Source organism: Gorilla gorilla, chromosome 15, assembly GCF_029281585.2.
Source record: "Gorilla gorilla gorilla isolate KB3781 chromosome 15, NHGRI_mGorGor1-v2.1_pri, whole genome shotgun sequence".
Taxonomy (NCBI): Eukaryota; Metazoa; Chordata; class Mammalia; order Primates; family Hominidae; genus Gorilla; species Gorilla gorilla.
The window spans coordinates 33,856,827-33,884,222 of NC_073239.2; the positions used below are offsets into that span (position 1 = coordinate 33,856,827).

General features: G+C 45.7%; 2 protein-coding genes and 1 long non-coding RNA gene across 19 annotated transcripts in view; 2 read left to right on the forward strand and 1 right to left on the reverse strand.

Moving 5' to 3' along the window:
• SLC7A7 (solute carrier family 7 member 7) overlaps window positions 1-15,357 on the forward strand; it is a 56,028-nt gene extending 40,671 nt beyond the window's left edge. For all 17 annotated transcript variants that reach the window (XM_063697808.1, XM_063697817.1, XM_063697810.1 and 14 more), the window contains 8 exons: window positions 8,502-8,627; window positions 9,627-9,771; window positions 12,249-12,372; window positions 12,630-12,733; window positions 13,026-13,122; window positions 14,076-14,225; window positions 14,463-14,646; window positions 14,863-15,357. In XM_063697808.1, the coding sequence (XP_063553878.1) occupies window positions 8,502-8,627; window positions 9,627-9,771; window positions 12,249-12,372; window positions 12,630-12,733; window positions 13,026-13,122; window positions 14,076-14,225; window positions 14,463-14,646; window positions 14,863-14,969 (1,037 nt within the window). In that variant the 3' untranslated portion in view covers window positions 14,970-15,357. The remainder of the gene's footprint in view (window positions 1-8,501; window positions 8,628-9,626; window positions 9,772-12,248; window positions 12,373-12,629; window positions 12,734-13,025; window positions 13,123-14,075; window positions 14,226-14,462; window positions 14,647-14,862) is intronic.
• Window positions 15,358-16,776: 1,419 nt separating this feature from the next.
• On the reverse strand, window positions 16,777-21,929 carry OXA1L (OXA1L mitochondrial inner membrane insertase). Its single transcript, XM_019009740.4, has 10 exons — window positions 21,798-21,929; window positions 21,153-21,314; window positions 20,391-20,604; window positions 18,627-18,770; window positions 18,283-18,368; window positions 17,936-18,100; window positions 17,652-17,756; window positions 17,381-17,543; window positions 17,213-17,293; window positions 16,777-17,127 (listed from the first exon to the last, which is right to left on the reverse strand). The coding sequence occupies exons 1-10, from the start codon at window positions 21,858-21,860 to the stop codon at window positions 17,003-17,005; spliced, it is 1,308 nt and encodes a 435-aa protein (XP_018865285.4). The 5' UTR covers window positions 21,861-21,929; the 3' UTR covers window positions 16,777-17,002.
• An 86-nt stretch (window positions 21,930-22,015) lies between these two features.
• LOC109028604 (uncharacterized) lies at window positions 22,016-24,285 on the forward strand. Its single transcript, XR_004067159.3, has 2 exons — window positions 22,016-22,138; window positions 23,894-24,285. It is a non-coding gene; the product is annotated as an uncharacterized lncRNA (long non-coding RNA).
• The last annotated feature ends 3,111 nt before the right edge of the window (window positions 24,286-27,396 follow it).

The window sequence follows — 27,396 nt, forward strand, 5'->3', positions numbered from 1 at the left end:
CATGTTGGCCAGGCTGATCTCGAACTCCTGACTTTGTGATCTGCCCGCCTTGGCCTCCCAATGTGCTAGGATTACAGATTGTTTATTCTTAGTGCTGTTTAGTATTTATTCAATCTACTATTGCTGGGCATTTGAGTTGTTTCTAGTTTTTGACTACTGCAAGGGTGTAACTATGCATATTCTACATAAATATGTACTAATTTGATTTGAATTGTTTGATAGCATCATTAGATTGTTAGAGCAGAGGCATGTGTATGCAGATTTCGGAGAGGTTCGTGGCAAATTCTCATGATATTCTTGTTGACAAGGTAGACTAGATAAAAATAAAGTTTGGTAGATTCTTAGTTGGCTGAATAACGTTGTGGAATAATGACAAATACAGGAAGGTCTACAGTGATAGACTATACAGCTCTGCTGATCTTAGTCAACATTTTAATTTTTTTTTTTTTGAGACGAACTCTCGCTCTGTCACCCAGGCTGGAGTGCGGTGGCACGATCTCGGCTCACTGCAACCTCCGCCTCTCGGGTTCACACCATTCTCCTGCCTCAGCCTCCCGAGTAGCTGGGACTACAGGCACCCGCCACCACTTCCGGCTAACTTTTTGTATTTTTAGTAGAGATGGGGTTTCATCGTGTTAGCCAGGATGGTCTTGATCTCCTGACCTTGTGATCTGCCTGCCTCGGCCTCCCAAAGTGCTGGGATTACAGGCGTGAGCCACCGTGCCCGGCCTAACATTTTAATTTTTTTATTAAAAAAATTTTTTTTGAGACAGAGTCTTGCTCTGTCACCTAGGCTGGAGTGCAGTGGCACAACCTTGGCTCAGTGCAACCTCTGCCTCCTAGGCTCAAACAATTCCCATGTCTCAGCCTCCTGAGTAGCTGGGACCACAGGCATGTGCCATCACACCCTGCTAATTTTTGTATTTTCCTTTTAGTAGAGATGGGGTTTTGCCATATTGCCAGGCTGGTCTCGAACTCCTGGCCTCAAGTGATCTGCCTGCCTCAGCCTCCCAAAGTGTTGGGATTACAGGTGTGAGCCACTGCTGCCAGCCCATGTCAACATTTATTTATTTATTTATTTATTTTTGAGACGGAGTCTCACTCTGTCGCCCAGGCTGGAGTGTAGTCGTGTAATCTTGCCTCACTGCAACCTCTGCCTCCTGGGTTCAAGCGATTCTCCTGCCTCAGCCTCCCGAGTAGCTGGGACTACAGGTGCCCACCACCACGCCCGGATAATTTTTGTTTTTTTAGTAGAAACGGGGTTTCACTATGTTGGCCAAGCTGGTCTCAAACTCCTGACCTCAGGTGATCCTCCCTCCTTGGTCTCCCAAAGTATTGGTATTACAGGCGTGAGCCACTGCGCCCGGCCCTAGTCTACATTTTTAGGGTGACTTCAGTGAAGACTCAGGAGGTATGCTGATCAAATTTGCAGATTTCACAAAATTAAAGGGATTTGAACTAATAAAATCAAGAACGAAAAATCCCATATCTAATATATAAGAATAATGCATAAAAACTCAGAGGAAAGTCACTAAGACTAAATATGAAGTCCTGTATCTGGGGGAAAAAATCACTTTTTTTGTTTTGGAGAAAGGATCTTACTGTGTTGCCCAGGCTGCAGTGCAGTGGTGGGATCACAGCTCCCTGCAGCCTTGACCACTTGGGCTCAAGCGATCCCCCTGCCTCAGCTTCCCAAGTAGCTGGGACCACAGGTGTGTGCCACCATGTCTGGCTAACTAAAAAAAATGTTTTGTGGAGATGTGTTCTCACAATGTTGCCCAGGCTGGTCTTGAACTCCTGGACTCAAGCGATCCTCCCACCTCGGCCTCCCAAAGTGCTGGGATTATAGGCATGAGCCATCGCACCCAGCTAAAAAAAATCATTTTTATAGGTCCAGAAAGAGGGGAGGAAAGAGCTCATCACTTTGAGGTGGGAAAGAAAGGAGTTGTAGTAAACAATGATTTCAGGTTGAGACTCCATAGTCGGCAACAGTGTCTGGAGTTTTCTGTGTGGGGTCTTGCATTTCTGGGGAAACACTGACACAGTGAAGTATATGCAGTAAATGACAAAGTGAAATAAATGACGGTCCTGGGACGGTGAGGGGTCTGGAAGCCACATTTGCTCCACAAGGGGTTGTAAAATCTGGGTTTTAGCCTGAAGGAGTAAAGACTCAAGGGGACAGGATGTTCATCCTTTTTTTTTTGTTTGTTTTTAGATGGAGTCTTGCTCTGTGGCCAGGCTGGAGTGCAGTGCCGTGATCTCGGCCCACTGCAACCTCTGCCTCCCGGGTTCAAGCAATTCCCCTGCCTCAGCCTCCCGAGTAGCTGGGACTACAGGCTTGTGCCACCATGCCTGGCTAATTTTTGTATTTTAGTAGAGACAGGTTTTCACCATGTTGGGCAGGCTGGTCTCGATTTCCTGACCTCGTGATCCACCCGCCTTGGCCTTTCAAAGTGCTGAGATTACAGGCGTGAGCCACCGCACCTGGCTTTTTTTTTTTTTTTTTTTTTTTTTTTGAGACAGAGTCTCGCTCTGTTGCCCAGGCTGGAGTGCAGTGGCGCGATCTCGGTTCACTGCAAGCTCCGCCTCCTGGGTTCACGCCATTCTCCTGCCTCAGCCTCCTGAGTATCTGGGACTATAGGCGCCCACCACCACGCCCGGCTAATTTTTTGTATTTTTAGTAGAGATGGGGTTTCACTGTGTTAGCCAGGATGGTCTTGATCTCCTGACCTCATGATCGGCCTGCCTCAGCTTCCCAAAGTGCTGGGATTACAGGCGTGAGCCACCGCGCCTGGCTTTTTTTTTTTTTTTTTGAGATGGAGTTTTGCTTTTGTTGCCTAGGCTGGTGCAATGGCGAGATCTCAGTTCACCGCAACCTCCACCTCCTGAGTTCAAGCGATTCTTCTGCCTCAGCTTCCCGAGTAGCTGGGATTACAGGCATGCGCCACCACGCCTGGCCAATTTTTGTATTTTTAGTAGAGACGGAGTTTCTCCATGTTGGTCAGGCTGGTCTCGAACTCCCAACCTCAGATGATCTGCCCGCCTTGGCCTCCCAAAGTGCTGGGATTACAGGCGTGAGCCAGCGCCCGGCCGTGATATTCATCTTTAATGTTAAGAAGGGCCATTGGGTGGAAGAGGATTTAGCTTCATTCTGTGTGGAGTCAGAGGAGAGGTCTGGCACCACTGGTAGAAGCTGGGAGGAAGATGCTGTTGGCTTAGTAAAAGGAAGAGCTATAGATCACTTTATTTTATTTTATTTTTTGAGATGGAGTCTCACTCTGTCACCCAGGCTGGAGTGCAGTGGCGTGATCTTAGCTCACTGCAATTTCTGCCTCCCGGGTTCAAATGATTCTCCTACCTCTGCCTCCAAGTAGCTGGGATTGCAGGCATGCGCCACCACACCCAGCTAATATTTATATTTTTAGTAGAGACGGGGTTTCGCCATGGTGGCCAGACTGGTCTCAAACTCCTGGCCTCAAGTGATCTGCCCGCCTCAGTCTCTCAAAGTGCTGGGATTACAGGCACGAACCACCGCGCCTGGCTCTATAGATCACTTTTAAAATGGAATGACGCCGGGCATGGTGGTTCACGCCTGTAATCATAAGTTTTGTGTGTTACATTGTGTGTATTTAAAGGTAATAGTGCTTACAGAATTGTGGGTTTAATGTTCTTTTTCAGGAAATGTTTCATTTAGGTATCTAAACTAAACCTGAGCATCTGATCCAGAGTGGGCCTGCAAGCTTTGTGCTGTTCTGGATCCACCTGGTCTGGTGCTTTCTGGCTTTTAGTTCTAGCGCTGATGCTGGGCCTTACCACTAGAACTAGTCTCCTACTCCCGGGGACCCTATGTAGGCTGGGTTTGATGATCCATTCAGGAACATCTTTTTGATGGTTATAGGAGTGACTTCTCTTTTTTTTTTTTTTGAGATGGAGTCTTGCTCTGTCACCAGGCTGGAGTGCAGTGGTGTGATCTTGGCTCACTGCATCCTCCGCCTCCTGGGTTCAAGTGATTCTCCTGCCTCAGCCTCCCAAGTAGATGGGACTACAGGCACGCACCACCATGCCCAGCTAATTTTTGTATTTTTAGTAGAGACAGGGTTTCACCATGTTGGCCAGGATGGTCTCGATCTCTTGACCTTGTGATCCGTCCACCTCGGCCTCCCAAAGTGCTGGGATTACAGGCGTGAGCCACTGCACCTGGCCAGGAGTGACTTCTTTGCAGATTCTTTTTTTCTCCCCCTGGGGTCAAAGCAGGAGTGCTGCTGCACCTGAGTCAAGGGTCAAAGGTGATTTCAGGTTAGCCTCCTATAGACTTGGCCCAGTGTTGGGTGGGGATTGAATTGCCCCTAGAGGTAGAAGGGGAGGGCATCTCTGCCCTTGAGGTTAACTTGCATTTGCCTCCATATTATCCTAACCCCACGGTCCCCTCCTGTCCCTGGCCCTGAAGCAGGAGGCTGGGCTCCACTTCAAGAGCAGTGCACTTAGCTGGGCTCTGGGGCCAGTGGTCAGCTGTATCCGCTGAGGTGGGGACAAAAAGCCCTGTCAGCACTGCTGCCTGCCATACCCATTTCCTGCTCCCACAGTCAAGAGGCCCTGGAGGAAGCTAGACTTTGAGGAAGAGGAGGGCTAGCTCTCTTCAGGCAGTTCCCTCTGCTCCCTGGTTTCTTTCTGTAGGATTCCCTTCCTCATTCAAACTGAGCCTTCTGTGCTCAGTAGAGAGAGCAGATCAGGGCTGGAAGGTGGGTCAGTGGCTGAGAAATCAGGCTCAGGAGTGGGGGAGGTGGCATACTGGTGGACAAAGAGAGGGATACAAATGGATGGATAGAGAAGTAGAGAAGAGACTGGGCACGCCACGCTGGTGACTCACACCTGTAATCCCAGCACTTTGGGAGGCTGAGGCAGGCGGATCACCTGAGGTCAGGAGTTTGAGACTAGTCTGGCTAACACGGCGAAACCCTGTCTCTAGTAAAAATACAAAAATTAGCTGGGCATGGTGTTGAATGTCTGTAATTCTAGCTACTCGGGAGGCTGAGGCAGGAGAACTGCTTGAACCCAGGAGGCGGAGGTTGCAGTGAGCTGAGATCGCACCACTGTACTCCAGCCTGGGGGACGGAGCAAGACTGTCTCGAAAAAAAAAAAAAGAAGTAGAGAAGCAATAGGGATTAAAATGTAAACAAGCCACCCAGGTGCCATGGCTCTTCCCTATAATCCCAGTTACTCCTCAGATAGCTGAGGTGGAAGGATTGCCTGAGGCCAGGAGTTCGAGACCAGCCTGGGCCACATAGCAAGACCCTGTCTCTAAAAAAATTAAAACAGCCAGGCACGGTGGCTTACGGTGGCTCACACCTGTAATCCCAGCACTTTGGGAGGCTGAGGAGGGCAGATCACGAGGTCAGGAGTTCGAGACCAGCCTGACCAACATGGTGAAACCCCGTCTCTACTAAAAATACAAAAATTAGCCAGGTGTGGTGGTGGGCACTTGTAGTCCTAGCTACTCAAGAGGCTGAGGCAGGAGAACTGCTTGAACCCTGGAGGCAGAGGTTGCCGTGAGCTGAGATCGCACCACTGCACTCCAGGCTGGGTGACAGCAAGACTCCATCTCAAAAAAAAAAAAAAAAAATTAAAACAAATTAGCTGGGCATGGTGGTGCACACCTTTGATCCCAGCTACTAGGGTGGCTGAGCTGGGAGGATCCCTTGAGCTCAGGAGTTCGATGCTGCAGTGAGCTATGATTTCTCCACTGTACTCTGGCTTGGGTGAAAGAGTGAGACCCCCATCTCCAAAAAAAAAAAAACAAAAAGGGCCGGGTGTCGTGGCTCACGCCTGTAATCTCAGCACTTTGGGAGGCCGAGGTGGGTGGATCACCTGAGCTCAGGAGTTCGAGATCAGCCTGGCCAGTATGGTGAAACCCCATCTCTACTAAAAATACAAAAATTAGCCAGGCATGGTGGCACACACCTGTAGTCCCAGCTACTCGGGAGGCTGAGGCAGGAGAATTGCTTGAACCTGGGAAGTGGGGGTTGCAGTGAGCCAAGATCATGCCATTGTACTTCAGCCTGGGTGACAGAGCAAGACTGTGTCTCAAAAAATAAAATAAATAAATAAATAAGAAAATAAATAAGTAAATAAATAAAATAATAATAAACTATAGGCCGGGCGCGGTGGCTCACGCTTGTAATCCCAGCACTTTGGGAGGCTGAGGTGGGTGGATCACCTCAGGTCAGGAGTTTGGGACAAGCCTGGCCAACATGGTGAAACCTCATCTCTACTAAAAATATAAAAATTAGCTGGGCATAGTGGCGCACACCTGTAATCCCAGCTACTTGGGAGGTTGAGGCAGGAGAATGGCTTGAACCTGGGAGGCAGATGTTGCCATGAGCCGAGACCATGCCATTGCACTCCAGCCCGGGCAACAAGGGTGAAACTCTGTCTCAAAAATAAAAATAAAAATAAATAAAATAAAATATAAACAAGCCATGTATTTCCATTTCAGAATCTGCTGTGGTAGCAGGTGGTGAATTGGTTGCTTATCCCTCCTTTTCCCTGCCTACATCCCTGGACAGAACTGAGAAGAACCTCGTGGCACACAGCTCAGACTCTGAGTCTGAACTAGAACTAGTCCTGTAAGCTTATTCCAGTTTGGTGTTATGACTCATGGTTACCCTGCAGGGAATCATAAATTTGTATTTGGGGATCCCATTTTCCTGACAATGTGGCAGCATCCTTTGTGTCTGGTGTTTCTACTTGGAAACCTGGCTATGTTGTGGTTATGAGCCAGCCACAGAGCCTAGGATAAGGGCAGAGGTTACAGGCTGGGCAGAAGGGGCACTAAGCTGTTGAGTGGCTGGAGGCTGGAGTCCAGTGGGGAGTAAAGGATGGGTGACTGGCTGGGGAGGAGTGACAGATTTGAAAGATTTGTGGAGGGCAAGATACAGGCACTTTGGTCATTTTGTGGGGTGCTGCACACTTGTGTCTTAATTATTAACTTAGCACTGGGGTGGCCTGGAGCTGTGGGTACATTTTTGCCCAGCCCTGTGATAAGGTTTGTTGTTTATTAGGCAGAAAGGCAAGCATTTGTATAGGACAGGAATGCACCTTCTCAGGAAGAGCAGAAAGGAACTTGGGCAGTCAGTAGAATGAGGGTGGTGGTGGAAGGGAGGGTGAGAGAGAGAAGATGGGGCAGCTGTTCTGAGAGGCCAGACATTCCTGCTTCTCAGGATGAAGTAGCCAGAATGTGGTGAGGCCAGGACACCACAAAATAGGAGGACTAGCGACACCAAGGCCACACCACTGCCAGGAGAACTCAGAGGGTGTTTCTGACTGTGTTGGTGGCCTGAAGTAGGCAAGAACTGTACTAGGCCTCATTCTCTTGACTGGTAAGGCAGGGTGATGTTGACCTTGGCCTTGGAGCCCTTGGGAGAAGGGCTTTAAAGTTAAGCCCTCCTTATAGTGTTCCAGTTGCTGAGCTGGGAAGGAGGGAGCAATGAAGCGATTCGCTATGCTACCAGTGGGAAGATCCGTGTTTTTTTTTTCCAACTTTCTTCTCTGCCACATCCTGGGGCTACTGGTCAACCTCACAGCATGTGTGAGCCTCCCTTGTTGAATTTCTTCAAGTAATTCAAATTCAAGTCGTAGATTGTAACTTTTTTGTTGGGGGAGGGATAATGGACTTCTTTGAGATTCTGATAAAAGCTATGATCCCTTTCTAAGAAAAGGTATGAAACTTTTTCTTAGGTATGTCTGTATTCATATGGACATAACACTTTGAAAAAAGAATTTTGAGCCTTATGGAGGCCCTAGTTAAGAACGCTGATAAAAGGTACTTTTAAAACCTGTACTTCTGAGTAGAAGGACTGGGGGAATGTGTGTGGCTCTTACTTCTCTATTGTCCCATCAGGAAAAATGCCCTGTCCCCATTCTACAGGAACCACTCTTAGCTGCAAGAATCTTTCCAAGCACAAAAGCAGGCAGCTGAGCTGCCAGGCAGTGGGCAGGAAGTCTGGCCTTCATCCTAATCCTTGGCCACACAGCCTGACCTGCTGGCTCAGCATTGGATAAGTCACATCAGAACTCCTCAAGGTTAACAGTAATACCACAGAGTCAGAGTGCTGTGTCCTGGAGCCCATGGGGAATGGGAGGTAGGAGGGAGAGACCATGACTTTTCAGAGCCAAGAGCCGGAACAATCAGTAATCCTGTACAGTTCCCAGTTGCCTCCCACTGCTGTGATTGGACATTTGGATGTATTTTTTATGTAAGCAGATCTGCAGTCACTTTGTTTTGTGTCTCCCATATAAGGTGCTGGGGGTAGGGAGTATAGAGGCCTTTGTATGATAATGGTGAGGACATTCTGGGGCCCGAGGGTTCCAGTGCAGAGCAGGTCAGAGGGTTTGTCTTTGGCTGAAGGGTATATCTTGGTGACTGGTACTGGAAAAATTGCTTGGGAGTCTAAGGCCCTAGGGTGGTAAGGGTAAGTCACCAATCAGTATTATTTTTCTTTCAGGTCTCTTAACCTTCATTAACTGTGCCTATGTCAAATGGGGAACCCTGGTACAAGATATTTTCACCTATGCTAAAGTATTGGCACTGATCGCAGTCATCGTTGCAGGCATTGTTAGACTTGGCCAGGGTAAGAAATAATATTAGTAGCAACTAATCTTTTTTAAGCATTTTCTGTGAGCCGCACTCCTCTAAGTGCTCTTTGTGCATTATCTCATTTCTTACTATAACCTTATTCAGTGGGCACTATTATTATTCTCATTTTATGGATGAGGAAACAGCCTGCAGAATTAAGCATCTTGGGCCGGGCGCAGTGGCTCATGCTTGTAATCCCAGCACTTTGGGAGGCCATCGTGGGTGGATCCATGAGGTCAGGAGTTCAAGATCAGCCTGGCCAAGATGGTGAAACCCCATCTCGACTAAAAATACAAAAATTAGCCGGGTATGGTGGCAGGCGCCTGTAATCCCAGCAACTTGGGAGGCTGAGGCAGGAGAATCGCTTGAACCCAGGAGGCGGTGGTTGCAGTGAGCTGAGATCACGCCACTGCACTCCCACCTGGGTGACAGAGCGAGACTCTGTCCCAAAAAAAAAAAAAAAAAAAAAAAAAAAAAGAATTAAATATCTTGCCCAAGTTGCTACTGGTAAGTAGTGGAGTTGAAATTTGTATCCAGGACAACTGACCCAAAAGTCTGTCGTTTAACTTCCATGCACGCTGCCTCCCAGAGAAGGCTGATCTTGGCAAAGCGTTGACAGCCATGCCCTGAGAGCTGGCTTTGGCAGATTGTGATAGGAGGCAGGAATCAGGCAGCCTGCAGAGCAGAACAGAACTGCATTGTTTCTATTCTCCAGCCTTTCTGCTCTATGGTGGTTTCTTATCCTAGAAAGCTACCCTGGACCCTTCCTGTCAAGATCCCCATCTATGTCATTAGGATGCAGGGCATTCTGGTCTATCTCTATAGACGTCTCTCTTCTGTTTCCTGTTCCCTTACTGGTACTCTTGCTGCCAAAGGTGTTGTAGGCCACTTACCTGCTATTATATTACCATATTCTGTCAGTCCTTTACTTGACCATCTTGAAGTGGGAGAATGAGCCACTAATCCCCTGCCTTCCAATGTTCTTGGGTTCCAGGAGCCTCTACTCATTTTGAGAATTCCTTTGAGGGTTCATCATTTGCAGTGGGTGACATTGCCCTGGCATTGTACTCAGCTCTGTTCTCCTACTCAGGCTGGGACACCCTCAACTATGTCACTGAAGAGATCAAGAATCCTGAGAGGTAGGTACTGCACCACCAACTTTCCATAGCAGTGATAGCCATCATTTAATGAGCTCCTACTATGTGCCAGACATCATACCACAACCACTATGAGGTTAATTTTACCAGCCTCATTTTAATAGATGGGAGGCCTGAGGCTCAGAGAAGTAACTTGTCTATGATCACAGTAACAGGGCTAAAATATGAACTTACTCATGTATGCTTTGTAAATTTTTTAAAGGCATTTTTACATTTGTTCATTAATTTCTGCATTAATTAAAGCAGGTTGTATTATATGCTTATGTATGTTTTTAAAACAGATTTTCCTTGATAGATATTTTATCCACCCTTATCCCCACATACATAGCTTTGGGATATAGACTTCCAGAAACCTTCCTATGTTTCCCTCTGATACCTTCCTTGTTTCCTAAATTCATACTGACATTGTGGTATAGGTTTCAGTCATTCAATTAAGTCACCCTACCATTATTGCTCTGTAGTCTATATATAGAGTGAAAAGAGAACTGGACAGGAAGTCAAGGACCTAGAGTTTATCTTTCCACTGACTTGTTGGCTAACCTTCAGGGAGTTGCCTGGCCATCTCTTTGGCTGCTTCCTTATCTGTAATTGAGGGGGTTAAATTCTGTGATTTCCATGGCCTTTCCTGGCTCTAAAATTCTATGATTCTGGGAACTAAGATTTGCCAGGGAGTGAAGTTTCTGTAAAATGTTTTTTGTTTTTTGGAGAGAGTCTTGCTCTATTTCCCAGGCTGGAGTGCAATGGCATGATCTTGGCTCATTGCAACCTCTGCTTCCCAGGTTCAAGTGATTCTCCTGCCTCAGCCTCCCAAATAGGTGGAATTACAGGTGCCTGCCACCACGCCTGGCTAATTTTTGTATTTTTAGTAGAGACATGGGTTTCACCATGTTGGCCAGGCTGGTCTCGAACTCCTGACCTCAGGTGATCCACCCGCCTTAGCCTCCCAAAGTGCTGGGATTACAGGCATGAGCCACTGTGCCCAGCTTTCTGTAAATGCTTAAGTGAAAAGAATCACAATTCTTATACCAATAAACTCCTTTTGGCTTGAGAAACAGAAGAACACTCTTGGTACACAACTAGTGGTAACGCTATGGGAACAGAGATAACAGAAGCAGGATCAAGGCCTAGGTGGTACTTCCACCTACCGGACAGAAGCTGCATGACTCTATTTGCAGAGTATTTGCCCCACTTTGTGCTTTTTTTTTGGCAGCCTTACTGTTAAGGATGTTTATAAAGATCATGGCTTTATTGGGCTACAGGGACCTTGAGAGCTCTTTGCATCTTTCTTTTGCCCACCAGTTAGGATGGCTCCTGAGGTTCTCAAACTGAGGAAGGGGTGGGCAGACATATCTTCCAGGTTGCTAGTCAGATACATACACTTCTCTTCCTTCCTACTGAAGGCCTATCTTATTCTCTGAAGATGTTAAATTTCACAATTTGCCTCCATAATTTCTTTTTATATTTCTCACCCTTGAGGCAAAATTGCCAATGTTGATAATCTTAGAGATGGAATCCTGACACCAAAAGATCTTTGGAGTATAAAACAAAATAACCTCCCATTTTCCTGTGCATTATGATGCTGGGACAGTCTTTGTTAATCCCCCCCTGCCCTGCTTTTTTTTTTTTTTTTTTTTTTTAGACAGGGTCTGGCTGCCTTGCCCAGGCTGGATTGCAGTGGCCCAGTCATGGTTCACTGCAGCCTTGACCTCCCCAGGCTCAAGTGATCCTCCCACCTCAGCCTCCCAAATAGCTGGGATTACAGGCATGCGCCACCACGCTTGGCTAATTTTTTTTTTTTTGGTTTGTTTTTTGAGACAGTGTCTCGCTCTGTCGCCCATGCTGGAGTGCAATGGCACAATTTTGGCTTACCAAAACCTCCGCCTCTCGAGTTCAAGTGATTCTCGTACCTCAGCCTCCTGAGTAGCTGGGACTACAGGTGCATGCCACCATGCCTGGCTAATTATTTATATTTTTAGTAGGAACAGGGTTTTGCCATGTTGGCCAGGCTGGTCTTGAACTCCTGACCTGAGGTGATCCACCCGGCTCGGCCTCCCAAAGTGCTGGGACTACAGGCGTGAGCCACCAAGCCCAGCTGCTTGGCTAGTTTTTTGTAGAGACAGGGTTTTGCCATGTTGCCCAGGCTGGTCCAACTCCTGGACTCGAGCCATCTCCCTGCCTCAGCCTCCCAAAGTGTTAGTACTACAGGCATGAGCCACTGCTCCCAGCTGCACAGTCCTGTCTCCTAATATGATATTCCTTTCCCCTAACGTTCTTTAGTTCTTAAGTGTTCAGAGCTTCAGCCACTATCCAGGGCACCGTCAAAGACAAATGCATTGAGGAAATGTAGCAAGAGTCTCCATCCCTGGAAAGACTGGTGTGGCAGGGAGAGTCTAACGATTAAAGGAGAGATAGGGATATGACTGTGGGACTAATGTGTATTTTATTCTATTTGGCTGTAGGAACCTGCCCCTCTCCATTGGCATCTCCATGCCCATTGTCACCATCATCTATATCTTGACCAATGTGGCCTATTATACTGTGCTAGACATGAGAGACATCTTGGCCAGTGATGCTGTTGCTGTGGTAAAGGATTTTCACTAGCAGAAGGTTGAGGGTGTCTTGTGGGGTACTGGGTATATTCCGGCTCTTGAAAGTCCTGGAAAGGGGGTAGACAGCCTTGAAAGGAGTTCATTTAGAATACCGGGCTTGCAAGAAGGTCCTGTTAACCCCACTGTGGAAGAAAGGTTGGAGTCCTAATAAGGGGAATCTGGGGGCATGCCCATCCATGTCTTTCATCCCTTTTAGATCCTGCTAATGACTCTTCCATTCTTTTCCCTTAGACTTTTGCAGATCAGATATTTGGAATATTTAACTGGATAATTCCACTGTCAGTTGCATTATCCTGTTTTGGTGGCCTCAATGCCTCCATTGTGGCTGCTTCTAGGTAAGAGTGGCAACTTTTGTGAGGGGTGTATCATCGAAGGGCTATGCAGTGGACAGAACTTACAGGACCCAGCCTTTGATTACTTGTGTTCTCCAACCGATACCACAACCTCTTTCTTCTTGTTTCTAGCAGAAGCCTGCAGTTGTCATTAATCTTACTACTGAGCTCCAGTCCATATTATCCAAATACTTTTGAAGGAAGGGATGGCAGAGAGGGAGGGCCATGTGGCAGGTGAACCAGGCTGCACCGTGTCCACCAATTTTCTCAGCTTCTCCTATCTTACCTAACATAGGCTTTTCTTTGTGGGCTCAAGAGAAGGCCATCTCCCTGATGCCATCTGCATGATCCATGTTGAGCGGTTCACACCAGTGCCTTCTCTGCTCTTCAATGTAAGTGAACTCAAGGATGAGACTGAAAGCCAGATTGCGGGGGAAACTTTAGTAACAGCAGAAGCGACTGTTCTAGCTTCCTGAAAGCTCTAAAAGAGATTCCAATAGAAAAACTATTGGTGGATCAGAATGTTCACCATGGGCAAGGCACTATGCTAACTGCTACAGGGAAAATCCAAATGCTCTAAGGAATGGTACACCTCTGCTCTAAGATAAGGCATAAAGTACATGGAATACACTGTAATGATTGATTGCCATGACAGATAGTGAGTGATACGGTGTTTAAGAGAAGAAACGATCACTTCCATGAGAGTAGAGGGTGAATGAAGAATTACATCTAGAAGTGTGTGTGTGTGTGTGTGTCTTAAAATCCACCAAAGTGTTCTCAGAAAAAAAAAAGTGCATCTTGATGGCTAGGGTTGCAAATGGTAGAGATGGGCTTTAGGTAGGAGAAATAGCATCAGAAAATCCTGTGGTAAAGCAGTATGGGTTTTAATACAGGTTGAGTATCCCTAATCTGAATATCCAAAATCTGAAATGCTCTAAAAATCTGAAAATTTTTGAGTGCTGACTTGACACTCAAAGGAAATGCTCATTGGAGCATTTTGGATTTTCAGAACAGGGATACTCAACATGTAGGAGGAGATAAGAGCGGGTTATTGTAGGTTGGAGCCATTATGGAAAAGGTCCTATGCAAGACTTTTGAGGGATTGTTTCGAGCTTGCTTTATACCGGGTTAACTTGAAGAATGGGTTGAAAAACCAGTTGAGACTACTGACTTATAAGAGAGGGGATAAGGTACTGAAACTAGGGTGTTAAAGGGATTAAAAACAGAAGAGGACCAGGAGACTTTGAGGATTGACAGGGGATGGATTTCTGGGGTATAAAGGGAGTGAAAAGCCTTTGGATTAACAAAGGCCCTGAGAAGAGCTGACTTAGGCTCACGCTTACAGGGTATCATGGCATTGATCTACTTGTGCGTGGAAGACATCTTCCAGCTCATTAACTACTACAGCTTCAGCTACTGGTTCTTTGTGGGGCTTTCTATTGTGGGTCAGCTTTATCTGCGCTGGAAGGAGCCTGATCGACCTCGTCCCCTCAAGGTAAGGCAACTCCATCCTACCTCTGCTCCACCTGAAACAGCTGGAGTTGCTGCTACAAGGGACTATTACAAAGCACTTTATTTAGAAACCTTTGCCTGGGACTTGGTGGTTAGTAATGTGTTGAAATTAAAGGTATGGAAAGAAGGCTCAGTGCGCTAATCCTTATGGGAGGTGGGATTATTTTAGCTGTTAAGAATCCTGAGTTGTCCACTCCAGTTGTGTTTCCTGTGCCCTTAGCTCAGCGTTTTCTTCCCGATTGTCTTCTGCCTCTGCACCATCTTCCTGGTGGCTGTTCCACTTTACAGTGATACTGTCAACTCCCTCATCGGCATTGCCATTGCCCTCTCAGGCCTGCCCTTTTACTTCCTCATCATCAGAGTGCCAGAACATAAGCGACCGCTTTACCTCCGAAGGATCGTGGGTAAGCCGTGCATCCTTAAGTCCGTTCAGCTATTGTAGAGCTTGGTTTTTGCCTTTTTCTGTAAATCCAGCCTCCAAAGACATCTTTGCCTTAGTCCCTTCTTATGAACCCTTCGGCTTAGTGGAATCACTCCCCTCACACTGAGTTCCATTCAGTGACACTTGAACTCAGCCCAGCTGACCTCTTCTCAATTCCAACTCAAAGTTCTCTTTGTAGGGTCTGCCACAAGGTACCTCCAGGTCCTGTGTATGTCAGTTGCTGCAGAAATGGATTTGGAAGATGGAGGAGAGATGCCCAAGCAACGGGATCCCAAGTCTAACTAAACACCATCTGGAATCCTGATGTGGAAAGCAGGGGTTTCTGGTCTACTGGCTAGAGCTAAGGAAGCTGAAAAGGAAAGCTCACTTCTTTGGAGGCACCTGTCCAGAAGCCTGGCCTAGGCAGCTTCAATCTTTGAACTTACTTTTTGAAATGAAAAGTAATTTATTTGTTTTGCTACATACTGTTCCAGACTTTTAAAGGGGACAATAAAGGTGACTGTGGGGAGGAGCATGTCAGGTTTGGGCTTGGTTGTTTTAGAAGCACCTGAGTGTGCCTACCTACTCCTCTTTTCTTTTAAAAGTGCCCACAATGCTCCAATTTCCTGTCTCCTTTAGAGAGACATGAAACTATCACAGGTGCTGGATGACAATAAAAGTTTATGTTCCTAAAGTCTGAGTGGCTTCATTTTATATAGTATCTCTAGGACAGCTCCCATTAGTCTAGAAACACAAAGACTAAAATCAATCTTATGCTTGAAAGTATATCCATCTTTTCTCTCTCAAGCTAGCTGCTGAAGGCTGATAAACCAGGCTCTACACAAAGGCAGACAATAGAACACTTAAACTGCTCTAGTCAAATGTTGGATTGTTACATAAAAATGACATGAACTTCCTTTCTGAGACAGGATCTTGCTCTGTAGCCAAGGCTGGAGTATAGCGCATGATCTTGGCTCACTGCAGCCTCAACCTCCTGGGCTTAAGCTATCCTCCCACCTCAGCCTCCCAGGTAGCTGGGACTATGGGCAAGCACCACCATGCTCAGCTAACTTTTTAGCAGAGACAAGGTCTTGCCATGTTGCCCAGGCTGGTCTCAAATTCCTGGACTCAAGTGATCTACCCACCTCAGCCTCCCAAAGTGCTGAGATTATAGGTGTGAGCCATTTTGCCCAGCCTGGAACTTTCGTTCTTAATTATCACTAAGAATTTGCACACATCTACTTCTTGAAATTTTTAAAGTAATCTTGGGATCAAGAAGTGCGGTTACTATATTTAGATACAATCTCAACATTCAACATTCAACTTATCAGCCACACCTCTAGACTGCAATCCAAATGTGCATAGAACAACACATGCATGGGTTGGAAGTTTAAACTGTTTTTTTTTTTTTTTTGAGAAGGAGTCTCACTCTCTTGCCCAGGCTGGAGTGCAGTGGCGCAATCTCGGCTCACTGCAAGCTCCGCCTCCCGGGTTCACGCCATTCTCCTGCCTCAGCCTCCCGAGTAGCTGGGACTACAGGCGCCTGCCACCACACCCAGCTAATTTTTTGTATTTTTAGTAGAGACAGGTTTCACCATGTTAGCCAGGATGGTCTCGATCTGCTGACTTCGTGATCCACCCACCTTGGCCTCCCAAAACTGCTGGGATTACAGGCGTGAGCCACTGCACCTGGGTGGAAGTTTAAACCCTTAATGCCAGGTTAAAACATTATATTTTCCAAGGCCATGGGCCAGCAAAAGCAATCATGACTCACTCTATTCTTCAGTTTTCTTTTTTTTTTTGAGACAGTCTCCCTCTATTGCCCAGGCTGGAGTGCGGTGGCGCGATCTTGGCTCACTGCAACCTCCGCCTCTCGGGTTCAAGCAATTCTCCTGCCTCAGCCTCCCGAGTAGCTGGGACTACAGGTGTGCACCACCACGTGTGGCTATTTTTGTAAAACAGCAGAGATGGCGTTTCCCCATGTTGGCCAGGCTGGTCTCAAACTCCTGATCTCAGGTGATCCACCCACCTCGGCCTCCCAAAATGCTGGGTATTCTTCAGTTTTCTGAAGTGCACACTCATTTCCCTGTTCAATAAGTATCAGGAAGCAGCATGTAGTACAGAGGTTTACTAACTCTGTGAATGGGAAGATCACTTGGCTACCCAGTGCTCTCCTATAAACATAAGTACAAGAGTGTTTCATGAAATCCGTTTTTAAAATGAACATCTCTGTGTGCCACAGTTCCTAGGACTGGGGCAAGGACACAGTGTCAAGTCTTGTTTTGAGGATGAGTCTCTGAAGAGACAGAATTCCTGCCAGAATGTGCACAGAACATAAGTCAACCAAGTGTGTCGTGCCAGGGATACTTTGACTTTGGTTTGCTGCTGCTGCTAGGGATATTGGGAGGGTTATCCTTTCCAGGTTGTAGGAGAGGGTTGTGGGTAAAGGTCTGTCGTAAGGGACCTGAGGGGAGAAGAGAAAACAAATTTCAATGAAGAACAGAAAGGAAGAAACAAAAGACAGAATTTGGCCTGAAAGGACTATTTACCCCTGGCTGCTAGCTCCAACTGATTCCGCATGCGTTGTTCACGCTCTCGCAGCTGACGCGTCATTTCAGCATTTTTCCAGCCTGTGTAAAGAGAAGCAAGAGAGTCAGTTGCATTCCTATTTTTAGACCCCTTTCCCTAGTCCTGTTTCACAGAGGACGAGCCCTTACCTTTTTTGAAGCTCTCTAGGAAGCCTTCCCGTGGAGGTAATTTGTCCAGGTCATGTACAACACGCTGGGGGATTTTAAGTACAGTGCGTACTGCTGGAATCCGGAGACAGGATACTTGGACCAGGGAAAACAAATTGGAGGAGAGCCAGTACATAAACACTGCCTGGGTGAGAACACAGAGAAGGGACTCAGAAGCTGTATCCCTGGTCAGCTTGCTAGGTGGCTAGGCTAGGCAGAAGGCCTTGGAGCCAGCCCATAAGGCATTACATACCGTGGGGAAATGCATGGTTATGGGCAAGGTTATCAGGGGCATCATTCTGATGACATTTCTCATCCACTGAAGGTCAGAACTTTGCACACCTGTCTCAGCACCTAGCTGCCAAAAGAAGTGGGGTGGAAAAGTCGGGAAAGCTGTCAGTTTCAGTGAATCTGTCTCTAATCTCTTACCCATCAACTCTTTCTCCAGCAAGTGAAGGATGACCATTCTGTACAATTACTTTACCCTCCAATCCCAGTTCACTTTGCAGGCCTGGCACTTGGCCAATCTGGGCTTACCTCAAGAACAGCCCACATTGTAGCAGTGACTGCCAGTGGTAATATGTAGATGGGATCGGATACCGTGAGATCCTGGAACCACCAGAGGCCACCTGTCTGCAGGCTGGGCACAGGAAGGTTGGCCATCTCTCTCAAAGCAATGAAGAAGGAGATGAAGATTGGGGCCTATTACACAAGATAAACAGTGTCAGCATGCTTTACCAGAGAGAACATCTTCATCACCCCACTACTGAAAGCCATGTATAATCCACCACCACCTGTTTTTTGGGGGACCTGGGAAACATGAAACACAGAGAGGAAATTTCATGGGTACCGGATGAAATAAGGAAGGAAATGTTTTTGCTCACCTGAGTCACAGGGAGAATGAGAGGTTTATAGAGTTTAATACCATGTTTTTTCTGGTAAAGTGCCATCTCCGAGGAAGCCTTGTAATCTGTGAGGTGAGGGGAAATTAATGGTTGGGGTAACAGTTACATCAGCGGAGGTGAACATCCTCATTATCTACCTGGCCTGTGAAATTTCTAACCAACCCTGGCCACTCCTTGGGAGCATTAGGTCTAAGAAACAGATAAACCTTTAGAACTTTCCCGACTGTCGCAACTTCTGATTTACATTGTTCCTTTCCCCCAGCAGAATGTAAGGAAAAGTGCAAATGTGGACTTCTCCCACGCTCATTCTGCAACTGACTCACACTCAATATGGTCTCCTGCTAACTTGGCCTCTCTGATTCGACTGGAAAACTTCTGGATCTCTGGCAAGTGATTGTGGATCCTGGCTGCCTCTCGCTGGCCCGTCACGATGAGAGGAAAAATCAGGCAGCGGGCAAAGACTGTACCTGGAAAATACAAACTAGGATTGGAGTGAAATTAAAGCAATTCTGCAGCTAGAAGGTTGAAGGCTTTTAGGTCCTTACTGAAAGGGTCTTATTCTTGCCTTGTCCATTCTATGACTCATGCCTAAGAGGCCCAGAAATAAGGTCAGGGGTATGAATTAGTTGCTTTAAGGCTCAGTTCTCTAATTTGGCATCACAAAAATATGGCATTAACTTCTCTAAGCAGATGATTAGGAATCCTGTTTGTTTCCTCAAACAAAAAGCTGACAGCAGTGGATTTAGCAATTATGTTACTGGCAGTTCGAATGAGGTGATATGAGTAAAAGCCAGACGGCTGAGGGAGTAAATGGAAAGAAGTAGGCTAATTGGATGCAGAGCAGTCTTTTAAGTAACAGCTATCAAAAGAATGAAATCCAGTCATCTGTGACAACGTGGATGGAACTGGAGATCACTATGTTAAGTGAAATAAGGCAAGCACAGAAAGACGAACATCGCCATGTTCTCACTTATTTGTGAGATCTAAAAATCAAAACAAATGAAATCATGGGCAGAGAGTAGAAGGAAGGTACCAGAGGCTGGGAAGGGTAGTCACGGTTGGGAATAGTTAATGGGTAAAAAAAAAATTAGAATAAGATCTACTATTGATTGCACAACAGGGTGACTATAGTCAGTAATAATAGCATATTTTTAAATAAAGAACGTAAAAATTAGCCAGGTGTGGTGGCACACCTGTAGTCCCAGCTACTTGAGAGGCTGAGACATGAGAATCGCTAGAACCTGGGAGGTGGAGGTTGCAGTGAGCTGAGACTGCACCACTGCACTCCAGCCTGGGTGACAGAGCAAGACTCTGTTTAAAAAAATAAATAAAATAAAAAATAAAATAAAAGTGTAATTGGATTGTTTGTAACTTAAAGGATAAATGCTTGAGGGGATGGATATCTCATTCTCCATAATGTGATTATTACACCTTGCATGCCTCTATCAAAACATCTCATGTAGCCCATAAATATATACACCTACTAGGTATCCACAAAAATTAACAACAACAAAATAAATAACAGCCATCAAAGGAAGAAGATAGGGTAGTAAGTGAAGGGGAACTAAGGATGAAGGGAAGAAATCTTCCCCCAGGTAACACATGGGTGTGCCTGAGCATGTTTACATGTTCAGGGTAGGGCAGTGAGGAGGGAAACGCTGAAGACACAGGGGAGAAAAGATAATTGATGGAGCAACGTGGCAGAGAGACACATAATTCAAAGCAGAGTTTCAGCCTTTACAAAAGCAATGTGAGTGGCTTCCCAATTTAGGGGTTTAAGTGCCTGACCTGAACCTCTGTTCTAAACCAGGATAGCTTCATGACTGTTAATAAGGTCCCCTGACTCTAACCCCATGTTTGTATTCAAATATCTATACTTCTTGAATCCCAGATGATCTGGTGGTTTTATAATGCTCTTTAAGAAATATAGGCAGAGTGCATCTAGGTATCATGAACCTCTATCGCTCATTTGAAATCATCTGCTCTTCTGACCCCAGAGCTTCTGCAACTACTTCCTGAATCCATTCAAAGAATTGTCATCTATGAGGTTAAATCCCTAACCCATGTCCAGGGTATATTCCCCTTACATGCAGCAATGGCCCCCCACCAAGGTAGGCCCAGATCAACATGCATAAATTCCAGTAAATTCTGGATCAGTCCCACTGGGGTGTATGACCCCAGCCCCAGTTCAGCGAAGCTCTGCTCTGCAGCAGTTTGGACTACATCTGCAGTCTCTCCAGAAGCCACCTCAGGTACTGCTGTGGGTGAGGGAGTTGCAGCAACAACAGGAGGGGCCTGAACCTGTGTGAAAGAAAGCCTTGTATTATATTTATTCAGTAGTGAACACAAAGAAAGTGAGATCTTTTTATAATAACCAGTACTGGGTTCTGTTCTCTCTACTTCTTGTTCTTCCAGGTTAGCCTACTGTCTGCAGATTTCAAGCTTAAAAAAGACATCTCATTTTTATCAATAGTTAGGAAGAGAAGTTACTTTGAGTAAGAATCCATGACTTCCCTTCATGCTGGGAAGTTATTTCTTTTATCACTGTTTTCCAAACTTCAGCCATTTGAATATCACTGTCATGATTTTTGCCATATATTAACATGAAACAATTGCTTTTCTTTAAAACAGCTCAGAAAACCAAATATAACATCTCTCCTGTTGTACTTTCAATCATTTCCCCACTGAATTGAAAATCCATCCTAAGCAGAGATGCTATCATTTTGGAGAGCTGTGTGGAGCGTGGACAAGAACTCTGCTCCATATTCCCCCTGCTCCGAAACAAAACAAAATATGAAACCAACCAGGAAACACCACTCCTAATATTGCAGGAACGAAAGGCCTCTTACCTGGACTTCTGCAAACGAGATGGCAGAGGTACTGAGGCTGCGGGGGCCGGAAGCCGCAAGGAAGAGGTAGTGTGGGCGACAGCAGCACGGGGCTACTGGGAATAGGAGCCGTGTGGTCAGCGGTTTCCCAAGCCATTGCGAGGGCCCTGCGGCGCTGTGGACCTGAGCGTGTAAAAGGATGATGGAGCCCCTTTACCGGGCGCAGAAGTCCTCGCGTGGGGGCAAACGGGATTCATTATGCTAACTCCCCAAGAAGCAGGCAGCTCGGCCACTACATGGGAGGACATTGCTATCACCGCGCGCAGACCTCTAGCCCGAAGGCATGCAGCGGGTGGTGCCTGCAGAGCGAAGCTCGAACCTGGGTTCCCCGCATCTCAGTTATCGCAGACCCACATCGGAGGGCCCTGAGAACGAGGCCGAGGTGCTCTCGCCAGGGGCGAAGCCAATTCCAGAAGCTGACACCGGGCTGCTGGGCCCATAGTGTCGGGGACTAACCCTAGCGCGTCCTCACATGACCCGAGGTCATGACATTCAGGTCCCAGTGAGCAGGTCAGCGTCTGCTCATACCCCTAGCACGAGCTGTCCTGGGGCCTGGTTCACTGGGTCAGGGCAGCATCCCGGTGCTCAGCCCCGGGGCATCCTTACCCGACGCCCGGACTGTAGCAAGCGCAGAAGCTCCCGGCGTCCGCACATTAGTCCCATCGCCATTTTGCCCGGAAGAGGACTTGCTTTTGCGCCTGCGCACTAAGAACCACAACCCCTCGAAAGGAAGCACTTTTGGAGGCGGGCATAAAGCCAGAATTGTAGCCGCAGATCAGGTGGTAAAAGAGAACGGAGCTTGGCGGCCATATTTGAAGTGGGTAAAAATCTGTAAAGCCACGTTACCATGAGCACGCAGAGAGCCTTTTCTGGAGATTGAAAGGAAGTTGAAGAGCTGGGTTAGCTATCATCGTAAGCTATCATCGTTAGTGATGGCGTAAACCTGGGTAATTTTCCTCTAATGTCGCGATTGTCCTCTGATTTGTAAGTTTAAAAATAGCCTCAGAAAAGGCTTGGCTGTACTTGCAGAGGATTTTTCCCACTCAATGATGTTCGATTCTTTTGATTCTTATTGCTAGGTAATATTGTAATCGCAGGTCCAATGAAATTTGAGGGTAGTCTAGAGTCTGACAGAAATTAAGAGAAGGCAGCTTCTGAGAAATATTTTCCTCCCAGATAAAAAGACGAAGCTTCCAGAGGAGACTTCACCTTTCCATTTTTTTCTTCTGTAAGTGGGGTGGTGTGAGGACTGACCATGAGGGGACAAGTTTCCAGATGAAAAGCTCACGTGCAGGCCGGGCGCGGTGGCTCAGGTCTGTAATCCCAGTACTTTGGGAGGCCGAGGTAGGTGGATCACGAGATCAGGAGGTCGAGACAATCCTGGCCAACATGGTGAAACCCCATTTCTACTAAAAATACAAAAATTAGCCGGGCGTGGTGGTGGGCGCCTGTAATCCCAGCTACTCGGGAGGCTGAGGCAGGAGAATCACTTGAACCCGGGATGCAGAGGTTGCAGTGAGCCGGGATTGTGCCACTGCACTCCAGCCTGGGCAGCAAGAGCGAGACTCCGTCTCAAAAAAAAAAAAAAGAAAAGAAAAACTCACGTGCTGAAGATGGTTGACGGCAAAGATAGAAAACACCCAAATACTTGATGATATCATTGAGCTGCTGTACCATGCTTGGAACTGCCTATCTCCAGACTTTGTTGTGTAAGTTAATTAAAGGTCTTGGCCGGGTGCAGTGGCTCATACCTGTAATCTCATCACTTTGGGAGGCTGAGGTGGTCTCGATCACTGGGTCAAGAGATCGAGACCAGCCTGGCCAACATGGTGAAATCCTGTCTCTACTAAAAATACAAAAAACAAAAAAACAAAATAACTAGGCGGGCGTGGTGGTGCATACCTGTAGTCCCAGCTACTAGGGAGGCTGAGGCAGGAGAATCGCTTGAATCCGGGAGGTGGAGGTTGCAGTGAGCCGAGGTGGAGCCACCTCACTCTAGCCTGGGCGACAGACTCCATCTCAAAAAAAAAAAAAAGATGATTAAAGGTCTTTACTGTTTAGACTCTAAGTCTGTTGCTTGGGTGTTCTGTTTCTTGAAGTTAAAAGCATTCATCTTCAGGGGAAAAATATTACTGGTCAGAAAGGTGGAGTTTGATTATGTTTGAACCCTTACAAAGTCTCTCAATATGCAGATTACTTTCTAAACAACAAATTATAGTTTCAGAAAGATACAATAACCTGAAATTATTTCAGTGACTGCTCATTTCAAACGATTATGAATGTACCTGACGATATGGCGAAAATAGGAGGCAAAGAACTGTAATACTGATTTAGTAATAATTAGTGGTATGAGCTAACACTTGCATATGTTGGATGCTATTGTAAACATCAATAGATTTTTGATATGGAAACACTGTTTTTTTTTTTAGAGATTACTTTTAAAACTCAATACAATTAGAAGTAATTACAAATATACAGCTACAGAACACTTGGCAGGGTGACTGTCTTACGGTACACTGCTACTTTGGTGGCCCCAAATGAACCAGGCTTCCCAATATTTGCACCTTTAGGAGTTCTCTTCTCTTGAGTCTGATTGGGCCTGTAACTTGCTTTAATCAATAGTAGAATGCGTTGGAAGTGATGTTATGCCAGTTTGGGACTATGCCTTAAGAAGGCCTGATAGCTTCTGTTTTTGCATTCAGGGGGAAGCCAGCTGCTGTGTTAGAAGTTTGACTTCTCAGACTTACTGCCTGTGAAAAGCCCAACCAACCATGTGAAGAAGAACTGAGGTTTGGGCCAACAGCCTCAGTTGAACTCCCAGCCAGCAGTCAACACCAACTTTTGCCAGCCACGTGAAGAAGGCCATTTAAAAAGTGGATTCTCCAGCCCACTGGAGCCACCTCAGGTGACTGCGTGTGGAGCAAAGAAAGGCTATTTGAGCCCACATTGCAAAATTACAAGCAAATAAATAAAATTATTGTAGTTTTAAGCCACTAAGTTGTTCAATAATAGATAGCTAAAATGTACAGGCAAACTTGGAAGATACTGTGGGTTGGGTTCCAGACCACTACAATAAAGCCAATATCATAATAAAGTGAGTCATAGGGATTTTTTTGTTTTGCAGTGCATATAAAAGTTATGTTAGGCTGGCATGGTGGCTCAGGCCTGTAATCTCAGCACTTTGGGAGGCTGAGGCAGGTGGATTGCTTGAGCTCAGGAGTTTGAGACCAACCTTGGTAACATGGTAAGACCCCATCTCTTAAAAAAAAAAAATACTAGGCTGGGTGTGGTGGCTCATGCCTGTAATCCTAGCACTTTGGGAGGCCGAGGTGGGTAGATCACTTGAGGTCAGGAGTTTGAGACCAGCCTGGCCAACATGGTGAAACCCGTCTCTATTAAAAATACAAAAATTAGCCAAGCGTGGTGGTGGGCACCTGTAATCCCAGCTACTTGGGAGGTTGAAACAGGAGAATTGCTTGAACCCGGGAGGTGGAGGTTGCAGTGAGCCGAGATCATGCCATTGCACTCCAGCCTGGGCAACAAGAGCGAAACTCCATCTCAAAAAAAAAAAAGAAAAAGTTATGTTTACACTATACTGTAGTCTCTTAAGTGTGCAATCACATGTTTAAAAAAACAATGTACATACCTTAATTTGAAAATGTTTTATCACTTAAAAATGTTGATGATCATCTGAGCCTTCAGGAAGTCATATTTTTACTGGTGGAGGGTCTTGCCTTGATGTTTGTTGACTATCAAGGTGGTGGTTGCTGAAGGTTGGGGTGGCATAAAATAAGACAATGAAGTTTGCTGCATCAATTGACTATGCTTTTCATGAAAGATTTCTCTATAGCATGTGATGCTGTTTGATAGGATTTTACCCACGGTAGAACTTCTTTCAAAATTGGAGTTAGTCCTCTCAAACCCTGCTGCTGCTTTGTCAATTAAGTTTATATGATATTTTAAATCTTTTGTTGTCATTTCAACAATGTTCATAGCAACTTCACCAGGAGTAGATGTCATCTCAAGAAACCACTTTGTTTGTCTAGAAGAAGCAACTCCTCATCTCTTAAAGTTTCATCATGAGATTGTAGCAATTCAGTCACATCTTCAGACTCCACTTCCAATTCTAGTTCTCTTGCTATTTCTACCACATCTGCAGTTACATCCCTCCATAAAGTCTTAGACTTCTCAACATCAACCATGAGGGTTGGAATCAACTTCTTCTAAACTCCAGTTAATGTTGATATTTTCACCTCCTCCCATGAATCACAAATGCTCTTAATGGCATCTGGGAGGGTGAATCCTTTCCAAAAGGTTTTCAATTGACTTTGCCCAGATCCATCATAGGAATTGCTATCTATGGCCGCCATAGCTTTACAAAATATATTTCTTAAATAATAGACTTGAAAGTCAAAAGTACTTCTTGATCCACAGGCTAAGGAAGAGATTTTGTGTTAGCAGGCATGAAAACAACATTAATCTCCTTGTACATTCTCGATCAGAGCTATAGGGTGACAAGGTGCACTATCAATGGTCAGTAATTTTTTTTTTAATGGAGACTGAGTCTTGCTGTGTTGCCTAGACTGGTCTCGAACTCCTGGCCTCAAGTGATTTTCCTGCCTTGGCCTCCTTAAATGTTGGGGTTACAGGCATGAGCCACTGTGCCCAGCCTGCAATAATATTTTGATAGGAATCTTTTTTTCTGAGGGGTAGGTATCAATAATGAGCTTAAAATATTCAGCAAACTGTAGGGTAAACAGATATGCTGTCATCCAGGCTTTGTTGTTCCCTTTATAGAATACAGGCTGAGTAGATTTCGCATAATTTTTTTTTTTAAGAGACAAGATCTCTCTCTGTTGCCCAGACTGGAGTGCAGTGGTGTGATCATGTCTCACTGTAGCCTTGATCTCCCAGGTTCAAGTGATCTTCCTGCCTCAGGCTCCTGAGTAGCTGAGACTACAGGTGCAACTAATTTTTGTGGTTTTTTTTGTAGAGATAAGGTTTTGCCATGTTGCCCAGGCTGGTCTCAAACTACTGGGCTCCAGTGATCCACACAGCTACCTTGGTGTGTCCCAAAGTGTTGGGGGTTACAGGTGTGAGCCAGCATGCCTGTCCTGACAGTTTTTTTTTTTTTTTAAAGCACTTTAAATGTATTATCCCACTGCGTTCTGGCATCCAGGGTTTCTGCTGAGAAAATGGCCAGTAGTGTTTTTTTTTTTTTTTTCCTCAGAGTGATTGGACTTCAGCTGATAGTGTTATTGAGGATCACTTGTACATTATGAGTTGCTTCTCTCTTGCTGCTGTCAAGATTCTCTATCTTTCAACAGTTTGATTATAATGTGTCTCAGTGTGAGTCTCTTTGGATTTATTTTACTTGGAGTTTATTGAGATTCTTGGATTTGTAGATTAGTGTCTTTCATCAAATTTGGGAAGTTTTCAGCCATTTCTTCAAATAATCTTTTTGCCCCTTTCTCCATCTCCTCTTTGGGAATCGTAATGCATATGTTGGTCTACTTAATGGTATTCCACAAGTTCCTTGGTCTCTGTCCACTTTTCTTTTTTTTTTTTTTTGAGACAGAGCCTCACTCTGTTGCCCAGGCTAGAGTGCAGTGACACAATCTTGGCTCACTGCAACCTCTGCCTCCCAGGTTCAAGCAATTTTCCTGCCTCAGCCTTCTGAGTAGTTGGGATTACAGGCACTCATCACCATGTCCAGCTAATTTTTGTATTTTTAGCAGAGATAAGGTTTTGCCATGTTGGCCAGGCTGTTTTCGAACTCCTGACCTCAAGTGATCCACCCGCCTTGACCTCCCAAAGTGCTGAGATGACAGGCATGAGCCACCTCACTTGGCCTATCCACTTTTCTTTATTTATTTTTCTTTATGCTCCTCAGATTTGAAATTTTCAATTGTCTTATTTTCAAGTTCACTGATTCTTCTGTGTTTGAGCTCCTCTAGTAAATTTTCATTTCAGTTATTGTGTCTTTCAGCTATAGAATTTCTGTTTAGCTCCTTTTTACAATTTTTGTCCCTTTCTTGGTATTCTAATTTTGTTAATATACCATTTTCCTGATTTCCTTTAGTTTTTTGTCCATGTTTTCTTTTAGCTCTTTGAGCAAATTTAAGATAATTGTTTTAAAGTCTTTGGTAAGTCAAATGTCTGGGTGTCCTCAGAAATGGTTTCTGCCAATTAATTTTACTCCTTT

Coding starts and splice junctions, on each gene's coding strand:
- OXA1L (XM_019009740.4), bottom strand. CDS start 21,860: ATGGCGATGGGACTAATGTGCGGACGCCGGGAGCTTCTGCGCTTGCTA. Junction 20,605..21,152: donor TCTCGTTTGCAGAAGTCCAG/GTAAGAGGCCTT, acceptor TCTTTCACACAG/GTTCAGGCCCCTCCTGTTGT. Junction 18,771..20,390: donor GTGGGGGGCCATTGCTGCAT/GTAAGGGGAATA, acceptor TGTATTTTCCAG/GTACAGTCTTTGCCCGCTGC.